The sequence below is a fragment of the Eulemur rufifrons genome, chromosome 7 (genome assembly GCF_041146395.1).
Source record: "Eulemur rufifrons isolate Redbay chromosome 7, OSU_ERuf_1, whole genome shotgun sequence".
NCBI classification, from domain to species: Eukaryota; Metazoa; Chordata; class Mammalia; order Primates; family Lemuridae; genus Eulemur; species Eulemur rufifrons.
Genome location: NC_090989.1, coordinates 226,955,337 through 226,971,616, shown reverse-complemented (window position 1 = coordinate 226,971,616; position 16,280 = coordinate 226,955,337). Strand labels below are relative to the sequence as shown.

The following is a 16,280-nucleotide window of genomic DNA, read 5'->3' as shown; positions in this document are numbered from 1 at the left end:
ATAGTTATTCTGCTAAGTTTTCATTAAGTGCTTTACTCAGTGACTTTGAGATTTCTTCTTGTCTTTTGATATTTTTGGTTTTCAATTTACTTGTACCTTAAATATTCAAAATGTCCTTATCCTTCTATTTTACCAAAGCCTTAAAATTTAGCAGGAAAGTAAGGATTTAGGTTGGTATATGTGTCAATCTTAATTAGGGAATATCAGTGAGAGCAAAAGTAAAGGGGAGGTGGTTCTGAATGTATTTCCTTTTCCCTGAGGAATCCTGAAAACTCATGGAGGTGCAGAACAGTGGTAACAATTCCTTTGGACCCTACGTGGATGGATTAGTTTTTTCTTAATGTGTAAGAAATTACAAAAAATTTAGTAGCTCAAAGCAACACCCATTAATTATCTCACAATTTCTGTAGTTCGTAAGTCTGGGTAGGCTTGGCTGAGTTCTCTGTTCCGTGTCTCCCAAGACTGAAATTAATGTGTCTGTTGCACTGAGCTTTTGTTCAGAGGTCCTGGGGAAGAATTCACTCCAAGCTCAGATTGTTGGCACAATTCATTTCCTTCCTTTCAGTTGTGGGACTGAGCTCTCTGTTTTCTTGCTGGCTGTCTGGTGGGATCTGCTCTGTGCTCCTAGAGGGCACTGGCATTACTTCTCTGATGGCACCTCTGTCTTTAAAGCAATGATAACATTGTTGCTCCATCTCCAAAGCAACAATGAGGCCTTCTCACTCTCTGACTTCTGCCATCAATCACAGAAGTACTCCACTTTTAAGAGTTCATGAGGCTAGATCAGGCCTACTCTATTTTCATGTCAACTGCACTGTATAGCATAACATAATCTTGGGAGGGATTTCTCATCATATTTACGAGTTACAGGAATTAGTTTCTAATCTTCATTAAGGAGAGGGCATTATTAGAATTCTGCTTACCCCACTAGTTTGAAATCTATTATCAATCTTCATGATACCTCACTCTTAGCCAGTGACTTAGGGTGAAATATGTAACTCACATATGAAAGGCCATTGAGGTCTAAATTTTAAAATGAGCATTTTGTTACAAAGGCTATATGGTAAGACAACTATATTTCTCAATGGGGAGACTCAGTATTCTAAAGAATTCATTCCTTTCCTGAATAAATGCATGATATCAATATAATACAACTTAAACACTTAGCAGAGTTTTCTTGAAAGTTGAAAAACTGATTCAAAAGTTCATGGAAAAGACTATACATAAAAATGGCCAAGAAAATTTGGCAAAAACAGAAAAGCAGTAGAGGAAGGACTTGGTACACAATCTAATCTCAGAAGATACTACAAAGTTATAATAATAAAAACTGAGTGATATCAGACCAGGAATAAGTAAGCAGATCTAGTTCACTGTGTTCATTAATAGTGGAATAGTTAAAGTTAGGCTTTATTCTGTGGAGTACTCTGAAACCACTAAAAGTAGTTGTGCATGCATGTGCATGCAGACACACATATATACACTTGGAAAGAGCTCCAAGTGTAGTAAGGGAAAAAAAGCAAGTAGTAGGAAAACATATCTTTCACATGGTTCTTATACGGTATGTACTTTTCTATAAAAAAATACATCAGAGCATCAGAGACATAAAATGCTTACCTATTTTTTTCCTTTATATTTATGTTGAGCACTGTAGCATATTCTCAATAGTGGGTTGTGAGCAAAAGTGACATTATTTGTGAGCCAAGGCATTTAGGAGCTAGTATGCCTGTATGATCTCTCAGCTCCTCTATGGCTACATCAGGATGATACAGCCACAATGTGGTGGAGCTTCTGTTAACCAGGACCTCCAAGTGAGATAGGTAGCTTAGGAGTTGCCACTTAGATGTTGTCTGCTGTGGCAGTTAATATTAACTCTCTTTGTTAGTACAGACAGATATAAACATAAGAGTGAATTTATTGGTAGGGGATTGGAGGAATGCATACCACCCTTTGGTTAGTCATTATCTCTGAGAAGTGGAACAGCAGAAAGTGTGATTATAAAGAAGGAAGCAAGCACGTTTTACTTGGATTATTTCTTCATCATCTTATTCTTTTATGAAACTGTATTTATATATAAGTAAGTTTTGTTATAAAAAATACTGAGATCAATAAAAAGTGATGCTAAAAAGTAGGTGATATGCTAGCAGTTTGCTTCAAAATCAACCTTATCCTTGCTATGGTAGTATTATGGCTGCTACTCATTTATTTTTAGGGATTTAGGTGAATAATAAGTTGATAACAATGAAACAACAATTTCTGTTTTAAATCATGCATGAAATGTAAACCTCTCTAAAACAGAAAGTCTTTTGTTGATGTCTTTATTAAGACATTAGGTGTATGATATGCAGGGAAGTATTTTCTAATGTTCAATCTTTTGCAAACTGCCTCATGACATTTTTATTTTATCTAATCTACAATATTATTTTTTTTACTCAATAGTTTTCTATAAAATTACTTCAGTGAATTAAAACAAATTTTGTTTTAAAATAAAAAATGTATACCTAAAATGAAAAACCAGCATCTCTTGTCATAAATATAAGCTAAGCATAAAATTCAATATAGTAAAAATGAAATAATATTTATATGATTTAGCTAGCTGCTCCTGCTTGACAGGACCTGACACTGAGGCCTACTTTCCCTTAAGAAGTGAGATTATTAAGTGTTACAGGTGGTAAAGACTGAGACCTTCTCCTTGACATATCAAAATGATTTTAAAGAGAATTGAAAATGGCGTAAGTTTTAGGTATACAATTCATTGTTATTTAATGCCTTTCTTTTGTACTACCAATATCATTTATCTCATTTTGGGAACACACTGATATTGTGGGAAGAATTCTAGGATTGGAGTCAGAAGATCTGGAATCACTGCCATGTGTTACTTACCGTGTCTTTGGGTTGTCACTGTGTCTTTGTACTTATGTCAGCATTTGCAAAATGGGGGTAAAAATAATTACCATCTTTATTGCACCTTAGGATTTTTGCAAAGATCAATATTGCAGTTAACTATTAGTAATAGTATTAGCACTAGTTTAATAATCATATATAACTAAAACGTTCTGTTTTTTAGGTTATAGTGCTTTGGCTCCCTATACATAATTCCTTTTCTTAATTCTAGTGCTCTACCCCAAAAGAACCAACATCTCTACTCTCCTGCAAATATGCATCGTTTAAATAGGCATAGGAAACAAGTATGAATTTGCATCTATGCAATCTCACCAGGAAATACATTGAAAGTGCATATTCTCATGGTCTGTCTAGAGTTGCAAAACTTAATTTTGTGCAGAGTTAGACCTTTTGATGTGCTGCTTATGTTTATTGATATTTTATATTTCTGTAGTTTCACTTATTACTAGAGAAACTAGAGGAGTCTTCTGTTCAAAGACCTCTCCTAATGCTACAGTAAGGTTGGTATGCTTAGCTTATTTGCTCTTTCTGGTCACAGAGTGTTACTTAGTAAATTCTTTTCCCCCTAAATTATTACTTAGTTTAGTAGAATCTTAGTATTGGTCAGCTCTGCTAGGCCCCAAGGGAAATAATGTTTAAGACAGTGTTATAGTCATGATAAAATGTTATGCACTTTGTAAGAAGTAATTGTTACTGTGTTCCTTCTGACTCAAAAAATAGGTTTATATATTTATGTAATATCCATTGTATTTTGTCATTGAGAAATCATTTTAAACTAATTCTTTTCTGAGTTATATGCCTGTTCCCAGAAACATTCCCCTTCTTGCTTTTTGGAAACCTGCATTTACCTCTTCCAAGTAGCTTCTGCTCTTTTGTGCCAGCCTATTTTTTGGGAGATAGATGATAAACAGTTACGGATGATTTATTGAGCTAATTAACTCCCACTTGACTCCTCTTTTCTCATATGGTTAGAAGTTCAAGAGAGTGAGCCAGGACCTTGCTGCTACGTTAGCCTTCATATGATTCTTCTTGAAGTCCAAGGGTGACAGTGTTAAACTTTCAATATCTTAACAACTTTGAGTTGCTTATGCAGGGGTCCCCAAACTTTTTGGCACTAGCAACTGGTTTCATGGATGACATTTTTTCCATGGACTTGCAGGGGGATGGTTTGGATGATTCAAGTGCAGTACATTTAGTGTGCACTTTATTTCTATTATCATTACATTGTAATATATAATGAAATAATTAAACAAGTCACCATAATGCAGAATCTAACGCTGCTGCTGATCTGATAGGAGGCGGAGCTCAGGCGGTGATGTGAGCGGCTGTAAATACAGATGAAGCTTTGCTGGCTCGCTTGCCTGCTGCTCACCTCCTGCTGTGTGGTCCAGTTCCTAACAGGCCAGGGAGTGGTCCTGGGGTTGGGGACCACAGGCCTATAGCATCACATAAATAATTATAAAATACTATATTTAAAAATATAGTAGATAATTCCTACAAAGCTTAAGTTTCATGTTTAACTGTAGCCCTATTTAAGAAGCAGGATCTGTAATGTTTATTGGATTTGAGTCTGCCAGAAGCATCATTTATTTCAAGTCTAATATGAGAAAACTGTATCCAAAGGTCTGAGATTTTCTGGAAAAAACACAGAAGTGGCAGTTTATAAGTAATAGAATCATTTAACACAGGGACAGTGAATGAATTTATAATGTAAGTAAACAAATTCCATTTCTACATAAAATGAATTCTGTCATTTAAATTAACAACACACTATTTTTTAATCTTTCACATTCTTCTCACACTTTAATGTTGAATGGCTACCATTCCTAGAAGACTAACAGCAATTTTGTAATTAATATTGAGTATCCCAAGAAGGACTTTGTAAATGAGTGTTAAAGATCCAGACAAACTTACTGTTCTTTTTCAATAAAGAGAATATTTAAGTAACATTTTTTTCCAACCTGTCCTGTCACTTAGCCATGCTTTTTGTTCACTGTGATCCTGTAGTCATCAACTATAAACATCCTTTACCCAAATTACACTCAGTATTCACAATACTTGTAGGATTCATTTTTAGCAAGATTTATTTTTCTTTTCTTTTCTTTCTTTCTTTTTCTTTCTTTCTTTTTTTTTTTAGAGATAGGATCTTGCTATGTTGCTTGGGCTGGTGTCAAACTCCTGGGCTCAAGTGATCCTCCTGCCTCAGCCTCTCGAGTAGCTGGGACTACAGGCACAACCTACTGCGCCTGGCTGGCGAGATTCATTAAATAGCCTGTGACATATAATTTATTTTACTTTTAACCAAGACTGAAATCATTAAGTTTATGATTTTTATTTTCATAACCCTTGCTTGCTGAGGACATTAGTTTTCCCTTACGCTTTTTCTTGTCTTGCATCTTCCCTTCTAGCATACCTGCACTATTCTCTCTCATTTTTTTGACTTATCTTTGCTCAATCCCTTCATTTCCCTACAGTTTTAGTGGTTCAAAAGTACTGAATGAGTTCCGTTCCTCCTTTTGTCTCACAAGGTGACTTTTCTAATTAACTCTCTGATGCTGCTTTGAACGTCTCACTTTCTTACTGTCCTTTGATAAACAGCTGCTATAATGTGGATCCTCTCTCCTCTTGCTTCACATTGGGTCAGTGACATAACAGCCTCTAACATCACTATCCTAACCTGCCACAGTTTTAATCTGCTAAGAGCTCTTTGTTATCTCTTGTGGGTCTATTAAGATGATTTTAATACAGTTTTTGACAGTTCTTAAAACTAAGGTTTGAAATGTTTGGTGCCAACCAAATGTGTCAGAAATGCTCTTACATGAGAAAGGCAATGAAAATCCTGACATAATGAAGAAATTTTTACAAAGGGAGTGGTATTGTTCTTAGCTGACTAACAAGCTTAACAATTATAAGCGATTTCATTTACTATTGAAAAGGATTTCTGTTTTGAAGTGTGATTCATTTTTCTTGAAGCACATCCAAAATAACATAGTGTATAAATTTGTCCTCAGAATATACTAATTGATTCCATTGAGCTAGCACATTTTTCTGTAGTATGTAATTTGTTTTGTATTCACTTTTTTGTGAATAATACAAATTACAAAAAAAGTACACAAAATTAGCAAATACATTTGTAATACTACATTTGAATAGTAATATGAGTTTTCATTTATTTAAATATATATCAATAAGAGTAAGTTTCTTAATTTATCTAGTGTCTTTGAGTGTAAATATTTTATTGCATATATTTATATTTTGGAAGCTAAATTTTTTTTTCCTTTAGTAGGCAGAATAGATAAAATTTCTGGTACAGAACATTCTTACAATTAGACTTCATTGCTGCCAACATACTGATGTCCTAGGTAACCTTTTAAAAATTAGCGAAAGGTCATTATTCATTGAACTGTTGACTATATGAATTACTGATTATTCCTGCTAATGCCACCTTTGTCTATCCCTTTTCAGTTCACATTTTGCCCATTTTACTGTTTGTTAAAATTCAAAAGTGGTGAAAAATATTTGTTCATGCTCTTTGGAAACACTTCTGAAAATTTATTTTGGAAAAGGCAATGAAATTAAGATATAAAATTAATTTCATATAGTTTATTTAATCATCTCTTTCTTCTCCTCTAAGGGCTTTGAGAGGGCGAGTAGTAAACATCTCGGTTTATAGATTTCACAAAGATTGATATGAAATAAAGCTACTGAGAATGGTAATAAAATGCCTACAGGATGCTAGTTTCCCTGTCTCTTTTAGAAATGTTAACCTGCATAGTTCCTGCACTAAGATAGTGGCAACTAAAATAAAATATAAACTTGTAATAGCTAACAATTTAGTAAATATTTAAACAGATTACCATAGCAGTATCAAATATTTGAGCAATTTTAATCACATTAAATTATTTAAAAATAAATATAATAAATAATACTTTTTAAAAAGCATGCATCTTTATTTTAAAATTTCACCTTTGGTTTTTAGTGATACAACAGTATTAAAAATGTAAAATGTTATCAGTCCAATTTGAAATATAACCCTTTCTTGGTGATTTCATTATTAAAAAAATAGACTTACATTTAGAAGATTCTGTAAATTTTAATGCATTCATTGGGCATTTCCTTTACTAGGTATGGGGTATTATTTAATTATTGAGTAATTGTTAAATATTTACAGTGCATTTACACTGTGATGGACTCTGGAATATACCAACAAATATAAAAATGTGCTGCTGTGTGTGTTCACTTGGGCCAGGAGTAGGGATGGACTGGAATTTTGCCATTCTCATTTTCCATCTTGTGACTGGGTTTTTAAGTCCAGGTAGCCTGGCTCTACGGCCACAGCTCTCTTTCTGGACTTGAATGATTTGACTTTAGGGGAAAAGGGAGTATTTCTGTGACTTTTCAATCCACCTTTACTAATACAGGCAGAGAGCCTCACTGCTGGGGGCGGGGGTGGGGTGGGGAACGCAGGCAAAAGACAAACCCCAAACTAAAAAATTAAGTTAAGGAAAGGATTTCAAGGATATTAACTTCTCATTGGTGGAATGAGAAATACATAAATAAGGTTCGTCCTTTTTTCTTCCTCTGTCCTTTTTTACTCCTCTTTTTTTACTTCCTCTACTATCATTACATCCCTGAAAGGAATACCTTCTCACACTACAAGCAGTATGCCTAATTCCATTTTTCACCATCACTGAATTGTTTCAGGGGCCTCTCATAAGTCCGGTTTCTTAAAGGTTGGTAGAAAAACCATACATACTGGATAATAATAAATTTATTATCTCTGAAATATGCTGTGATTCAATATTTTCACTATTAAATTTGGTCTTCCATTTACTTTGTCAGTTCCTTAACTTGGTAGATGGCATAAAGAATTATACCCTATTTTTACATTGTACTGTAAAGTCTCCATGTGATCAAGAGACATATTTATATATTGCTGTCCTAGACGAGTTAGCCAGCATCTATCCAGATTTCTTTTCCAAGATTCTTGACATTTTCTAAGTTTCAGTTCTACTTTAATTATAGAATCTCATGATTTTAAGGGACCCTTGATGAACATTGATTGTGCATATTTATGGCTGAGTCTAAATGAAATACAAAGATGAAATTTTGACAGACATAAAAGACAAGATTTTTGTTTTTGTAGTATCTGATACTTTCACCAGTTATTCAAGATGTATTGTAATTATCATATTTGCCTCTACCATGCTCTGTATCTAAACTTAATTGCTTTGGATCCTCACAAAAATCCTTTATAAGATATTGGATATCATTTTTATTTTACACACAAGGAAATTATTGCTTAAAGAAATAAATTGAATACCCTAATATATAACCAATCAGTATAAACACAAGGACTTAAAATTTGTTCTCCTAATTCCAAATTAACTGGTCTTTTGCCACCTTACCCTATTGGTCCCAGTGAAGGAAACCAATTGAGAACATAAGTTAGTACTAAGCCATGTGCTACCACTTGTGTTCACGAGTGCTAGTAGCAAAAAGAAAGGAATAGTAGTCCCTCATGGGATAAAATAAGTTACAGAAGATATTTTGGAGAAACTAAATTTTTGATCAGGCCTGAAAGGAAATACTGGATTTGTGTTGGTAGAAAACAATGTGAGCAATAGAAGGTAACAAGAATGTACAAAATTTTAATGGGTATTTTATAAAGGAGCAGAGAGGCTATGTTTGAAAATACCCATCAAAGTTTAGATATTCTTAATGAGAGGATTTTGTTTCCTAGTCTGAGTTATTTTGTTTTTTATCTAAAATATGATAGGGAGGCACTTAAGAAAAATAGAGGCATTATATTATGAAAAAAGAGTGAATATTTTTTAAATGCTAAAGATCTGTCTTCAACTATTAAATATAATATTCGTATTTTTTTCATAGAAGTCCTTTGTCAAATTGAGGAACTTTCCGTCTGTCCTTAGCTTTACTGAGAGAGAGAGAGTACATGTGTGTATATGTTTCAGTTTTTGTTTTTAATCATGAATGGATGTTGAATTTTGTAAAATGCTTTTCCAGCATTTATTGAAGTGATCTTGTGGGTTTTCTTCTTTATTGGAAATATGGTGGATTAATATCTATGGGTTTTCTAATATTAAACTGATACTGCATTCTTGGGTGAAACCCCACCTGACTATAATGTATTGTCCTGTAAATATATTGTTGGATTAGATATACTTGTATTTTGTTAAAGATTTTTGAATTTATGTTTATGGGAGAAATTAGTCTGTAGTCTTATTTTCTTATAATGCATTTTCTAGTTTTGATCTCAGAATTAGTCTAGCCTCATAAAAATAGTTGGGAGATACTCCCTTATTCTCTATGTTTTAAACCATTTGTGTTAGATTGTTTTTTTTTTTTTTCTTCTTTTGAAATGTTTGCTAAAATTCACCAGTGGAGCCATCTGGGCCTAAAGTTTCCTCTGTGGGGATAAATTTAATTTTATGTATATATGATTTGGGGTTGTCTATAAGATGTGTAGTGATGTTTCACCTGTCATTCTTGGAATTCATAATTAATGTCTTTTTCTCTTTGGTAAGTCTACATTGATGTTCATAATTTCATTTATTTTTTCTGTTTATCAGATTTCTATTTCACTGATTTTTTTTTTTACTCTTTATTATTTCCTTTGTCCTACTTATTTTAGGTTTAATTTGCCCTTCATTTTTTAGCTTCTTAATGTAGAAACTACGGTTATTGCTTTAGGTTTTTTCCCCTCAATATCTGTATTTAAAACTATAAGTTTCCTTATTTGTGTGTTCTAGCTGCATTCTGCAAATTTTAATATATTTTCAGTGTCATTCAATTCAAAATATTTTCTAATTTCCCTTGTGATTTTCATTATATTATATTAAAAGTATAGTTTATTTTATCAATATTTGTAAATATTTCGGGGTTTTAAAGATACCTTTTTGTCTTTGATTTTTAATTTAATATTTTTGGTCAGAGAGTATGCTCTGTATTGTGTTAATCCTGTTAAATTTGTTGGGACTTGTTTTGCTCAGCATTTAAACTTTCATGATGTATGTTCATGTGTATCATAGCAAGTCTACTCTGCTATTGCATAAATTATCATGTAAAAGTCATTTAGGTCAAGTTGGTTGATTAATCTCTATTTTCTTATTGATTTTCTGTCTATCAATTATAGAGAGAAGAATGTTGAAATCTCCAATTGTAACTGGATTTTCTTATTTCTTCTTTCAGTTTCATTAGTTTTTGCTTGATGTATTCTGAAACTTGTCATTAGGTGCAAAGACACAGAGGATTTATTATTTCTTCTTGATATTTTTTAACGAAATATCCCTTTTTCTTTTTTTCTCTAGAATTCAGATGTTAGCAGAAATATCCCTTTTTATCTGTTAATGTTTTTTGTCCAGAAGTCTACTTTGACTGATGGATCTAATCTAGCCACTCCATCTTTCTTATGATTGGTGTTTGCAAAGTTTTTCTCTTTATATCCTTTTATTTTTAACATATCCATCCCTGTATATTTAAAGTGTGTTCTGGTGGATAGCTTATAATTAGATCTCACCCATTTTTACCCATTCCAACAATCAAGATTTAAATCTTGTACGTTAAGTGTAATTGTTAATGTGGTTGCATTTATTTCTAACATCTTGTTATTTGTTTTTTAGTTGTCCCATCTGTTCTTCTTTTCTTCCCTTTATTTCTGCCTTGTATTGGATTTATTGAGCATTTTCTAAGTATTAAATTATATCTCCACTATTGGCTATACTATTTTTTCTTTATTGTTCAAGGATTTTAAAATATATATCTTTAATTTATCATAGTCTGTATTTAAATTATTAAAGGTAATATACCATTTAAAATATAAGAATATTATAAAACTATTTTCATTTCCCTCTCCTGTCCTATGTGCTATTTTTGGCATCCATACATTTCACTTCTACATAAGTTGTAAACCCCATTATGTTTTGTTTTTATTTTTGCTTTACATAGTCAATTACCTTTTATAGAAAATTAGAAGATAAGAAAACAAAACAAAAAAACCCCCAGTAATTTACCTACAAATTAGCCATTTCTAGTGCTCTTCATTTCTTTGTGTGAATCCCAGTTTCCATCTAGTATTATTTTTCTTCAGCCTGAAGAAATTCTTTGTCATTATCTGCATTGGATGTCTGCTGGAGAAGTATTTTCTCAGCTTTTATTTGTCTGAAAAAGGATTTCCCCTTTATTTTTGAAGAATATTTCACTGGTTCTGGAAATCTAGGTTGACATTTTTTTTTTCTTTCTCTACTTTAAAGTTGTTATTTATTTGTCTTGGGTGTGCATTATTTTTGGCTGGGAAATTTGTAATCATTGTACTATTTGTTGACTTGGATATAGTATGTCTTTCTTCTGTCTGCTTTAAATTTTTCTCTTTATTTCTGATGTTAGCACTCTAATTATAATGCACTTTGGTGTAATTTTCTTTGTTTGTACATTGATGTACATTCAGCTTCTATTTATATGTTTGTGGTTTTAATCAAATTTGGAAAAAATTCTATCATTCTTTCTTTGAATACGTGCTCTATTACTCCTCTGTGACTCCTATTATACTATATTAGAATACTCTATATTGACCCATAGTTCATTAATTCTGTCTTTTTTTTTTTCTCTGTTCTTTGTGGTAGATAGTTTTTATTGGTAGGCTTTCAAATTAACTAATCTTTTCTTCATTGTGTAATCTGCTCTCAATCCATCCAGTGAATTTTTCATTTTAGATGTTGTATTTTTCAACTGTACAAATCATACTTGGTTCTTCATTATAGCTTCTTTCTTTTTTTCTCATCAAGTTCATGTTTTCCCTTTAGTCATAAATCTATTTATAATATCTGTTTTAAAGTCTGTGCTTGCTACTTCATATCTGTCATTACTAGATCTGTTTCTATTGATTGATTTTTCTCCTGGTTATAGATCACATTTTCCTGCTCCTTCCTATGTCTAATAATTTTTTATTGGATACTGGGCATTTTCATTCTTACTGTGTTATATGTCTAGATTTTGCTATCTCCTTTTAAACATGCTAAACTTTGTTTTGTATAGGGCATTATGATCCTTGTAATTCAGCTTGATATTTTCAAGTCTTGCTTTTTGGCTCTGTTAGGATGGGCCTAAAGTAGTCTTTACTCTAGAGCTAGTTTAGTGTTACTCCATTCTGGTGTATCTACAGAATGCCCTAGCCTTTTAATAAGGTCTTAGCACTATGGCTGGTCAGATCTTGAAAATCTCTGTGTCCTACACATGTGCAGCTTAGTATTCAACAACAGACTCAAGAGGATCTCTGTGCATATTTCTGGATCTATTTCTCTATCTAATGTCCTCTCTGATATTCTGCTCCCACATTTCAGCTACCTTAATCCTCCTCAATTCCAATTTTTCTTTTCTCACCTCAGAGAGATCTAATATGCTCTGCTTGGTTTCTCCTTCCTGCCCTGCAGTATAGGAAATGCCTATTGGTCAAAAGCCATGATCATTGCAGGATTCACCTGATTTCTTTACCTTCTGTTAAGGTTCACAATCTTATGATGCCTTTTGTTGAATGACTGAAAATATTGTTTTACGTATTTTGTCAAGTTTTCTATTTGTTTCATGTGGATTTGCATTTCCAGGTGTATTTACTCCAACATGGCCAGAAGTGAAAGTCCTTCTATAAACTAATCCTAATTTATGTACATAATATGAGAATTCATTTTCATTAAAAAATCCAAGAGCAATGTAAATATGCAGAATAAAAGATGATAGTCATCTCAACTCTCCCACCTCTTTTGATGTCACCCGACAGAGTTGCCATTTTTAGAAGTTTAGCGTATATCTGTCAGTTCTCCTTTATATCAAGTTTTTATACACATACACAAGTATATGCAGATATATACACACACATAAACACAGATGATTTCTGTTTATATTTACATATACATAAATTTAATTTTACATGTAAGCATATAATTGTAAATCAAACACGTATTGTTCTGCAACATATTTTTCACTTGGTAATATATCTTAGAGATCTTGCTATTAAAATACATGCCAATCTTACTTTATTGTTTTAATGTTAGCCATGTATTTTTTAGAACAGTTTTACTATAGTTCATTTAATAATATTAAACTTCATGGTCATTAAGTTTTTCCAACTTTTTCTTCTTATAAATTATATATTTTTTGAAATAATATTGTACAGCAACTCTTCAGATGGTGAGTTTTCTTGTTGAAGAAATTCACAAAAATGCCAAATAATATGCCTATCTATAAATTGCCTTCCAAATTACCTAAAGAATACATTTAATATTACTCTTAACTGTATGTAAGCATGCTTATTTTCTTAAAATATTGTGACTTTGTAACCATGTAGATATTTCATGTAATCATAATCTAAAGTTAAATCAAAATTAAATACAGCAAATCCTAGAACAAAAAAGAAAATAAAACCCATGAATTTAACTGTGTATCAAGTTGATGACTTATTTCCAATCACTTTAAAGCACAGTAATACAATTATACATCTCTAGAGGCATATATCTTACGGACATAAAAATTGTAGGAAACTTAACAGTATTTGGTAATCAAATTTTAGTAATAATTGGTATTTTTATTTTGAAACTAATATTTCATGATAAAGTAAATAAATAATGTTAAAATCTCCAGGAACCAAAATTTTTAGCATGAGATGGACAGATATTTATCAAAGATATATTAAATTTGTATATATATTAAGTTCAATTGAAAAAATTAGTATGAATTTATGATACATATTTTTCTCCTTCAAAACATATTTGTGGTTTCTAGTTGTGTTCAGTGAAAATACCTATAAATATGAATAGCACCTTAATAGTGACCACTTACAGGGCCCTGATTGTAGTCTTTAAATACCATTTTTCACTAATAAGATATAGCACTCTTTGAAGAAATGGCTGATTCCAGATCTGGTGTTGAATATATAAGACATAAGCCTGGAACATCTTATTATAACAGAAAGCAGGGAAGTTAAGAAAGATATGGTGATCGAGCCATAGGAACCAGTTTGAGAGACTACTATTTGCCAAAGATGGGACTTTTAGCAAGAAAAAAGACTGCTATGACTGCAAAACATCAAATATGTTCAAGAACTGAGAATCATAAAGATACAAACAAAACAAAATAAAACAAAAGTCCACATCAGTCACCTCTGAAGAATACTAGAGGATAAAGTCATTATTTTCAGTACTGGTAAATAACAGAATCATGTATTTATCCTACTCTTCCTGTAAAAACCTTATTTCAGAGTAACTAATTAATGAGAGGAATTTCTTCCTTATAAAAAGAGTTTTACTAATAAGTGAAGAAAAAATAACAGAATTAGACTGCTACAAGTTTACAACCTTTATTCATTAAAATAATATCTCTAGGAAATCATCATCAGTGGCTGCTAATGCACTCAGGTAAAGCATGGATAAAGGAGCATGACAATAGATGAGTCCAGCTAACTGCACCTGATCCCACTAGTCAAACTTGACATTGCTGTGTTGTTATATACCAACTGATAGAGTGCAATAGGAAGTATACAACTTTTCAAAAATTTAACTTGTTCAAGCCCCTAGATCTATCAGTTTATAGGACATATAACAGGTAGAGGAACCTATGATCAATAAATGACATTTCAGAATGCTGTTACCCAAATCTAGAATGACAGAAATTCTCTAAGATAAATGACTCAGTTTCTTCAATAAGTAATAGGCAAGAAATAAAAAGAATGGGGAAACTGTTAGAGATTAAAAGAGAAAGAAAATACCAACCAAATGCATTATGTAGAACTCATCTGGATCTTGATTTGAAAAAACCAACACTATGAAATCATTAGAATTATGAGGGAAATTTGAACAGTGACTGAATTTTAGATGATATTAAGGAATTGTCAACATTTTATATGTGATATTACTATTGTATTCATGTTAAAAACAGTTTTTATCTCTTAGAAATACAAGGTGAAATATTTACCAGGGAAATGAGATAATCTCTGGAATTGCTTTTAAATAATTCTATGAAGGGATAAAAGGAGAGGCCTGGTGACAATATTTTATCTTGGATAATGAGTACATGGGGTTTTTTACAGTATTTTTTCCATGTTTGAGTGTTCAAAATTTTCAATTATGAATTATTTTCAATTAAAAATTAAATTTAGTTTTAATTTTTTAATTTAAATGGAATGCAATTTTATAAACCATCAAAGTAACTGAGAAGCTCTCTGAATTTTAAACCTGAATATTTGACGTGTATAGATACATACATACCTGCAGGAATGTTATAGAATTTATTCAGCATAAATGCTATAGTTGTTCTGTATCCAGCATGTACTTACCATGAAATTAGCATGAATCTAATGGTTTTCATTATAAGCAATTCTCATGTTTATCAATACACCAGAGAAACTTTTGAGGTCAGCCTATCACTATGTGTTCCTTCTATCATATCTACCTCTCACCGAGCTCCTAATTTTTGTTTTTCAGGTACAGCAGGTACAGACTGTGCAGCAGGTACAACATGTCTATCCAGCTCAGGTTCAGTATGTGGAAGGAAGCGATACTGTCTATACCAATGGAGCAATGTAAGTTTCTATGTGGAAGTCTTTTTAATTCTCCCACTCAGAGAAAAATAGTGTACTTTCTAACGTATCCCACTATTCCCAGATCATTTCCTTGTTTTCACAGTAATTTGTACTAGATCAGAGTTACTGAAGTTAAACTGATGTTTAAGCTTTTGTCTATGTTTATTAAGATGTGCTGATTCCTCTCACTTAACCCTTGTAGGATATTTTAAATTGTTTAAACTGTTATGTCCTTTAATAGTTTTTTCAAGGTTGAGAAAAGCTTATATCCTTGTTAGTTATTTCTATATTTAAATAATACCTTCTAAAATCTATGCTTTTTGTTTTTATATATAAGGTAAATTTGTGTACATATGTGTGTTTGTCTGTAAACTAATATAAAACTACTATTTCTAGGAGGTTCTTTTCCCACACTTATTAAATAAGATACTCTACGTAAAAGTTCCTGATATGCAATGAATCTTATTTTCCTGTCTGAAGATACTCCCTTCCCCCACCAACTTCTCTCCTTGCATCAACAATAGTATAAATTTGTAAATGTACTTTATTTGGGCTCTTCAGCCACTTTAAAATTCAGGATTTTATTATAGAAAAAGAGACTAAGAATTGTTTGTTTTAACAGGATTGTGTTTAACTTGAGTTTTTGTTTGTAGCCTGTTGGCTTTCTGGGTTTATCTGAAATGAATTTAAATTCTCTCACTGACTCTTCTGCCTACCTCCCCTCAATGTTGGTATACCCCAGGATTATAACCTCTTCTTTCTGTATTCTTACTACACCTACTCTTTCCTT

The 16,280-nt window shown here is 32.0% G+C and overlaps 1 protein-coding gene across 2 annotated transcripts in view; it reads left to right on the top strand.

Moving 5' to 3' along the window:
* The window catches only part of RFX3 (regulatory factor X3), a 284,384-nt gene that overhangs the window by 149,315 nt on the left and 118,789 nt on the right, over nucleotides 1-16,280 (top strand). For both annotated transcript variants that reach the window (XM_069474175.1, XM_069474176.1), the window contains one exon: nucleotides 15,393-15,490. In XM_069474175.1, the coding sequence (XP_069330276.1) occupies nucleotides 15,393-15,490 (98 nt within the window). The remainder of the gene's footprint in view (nucleotides 1-15,392; nucleotides 15,491-16,280) is intronic.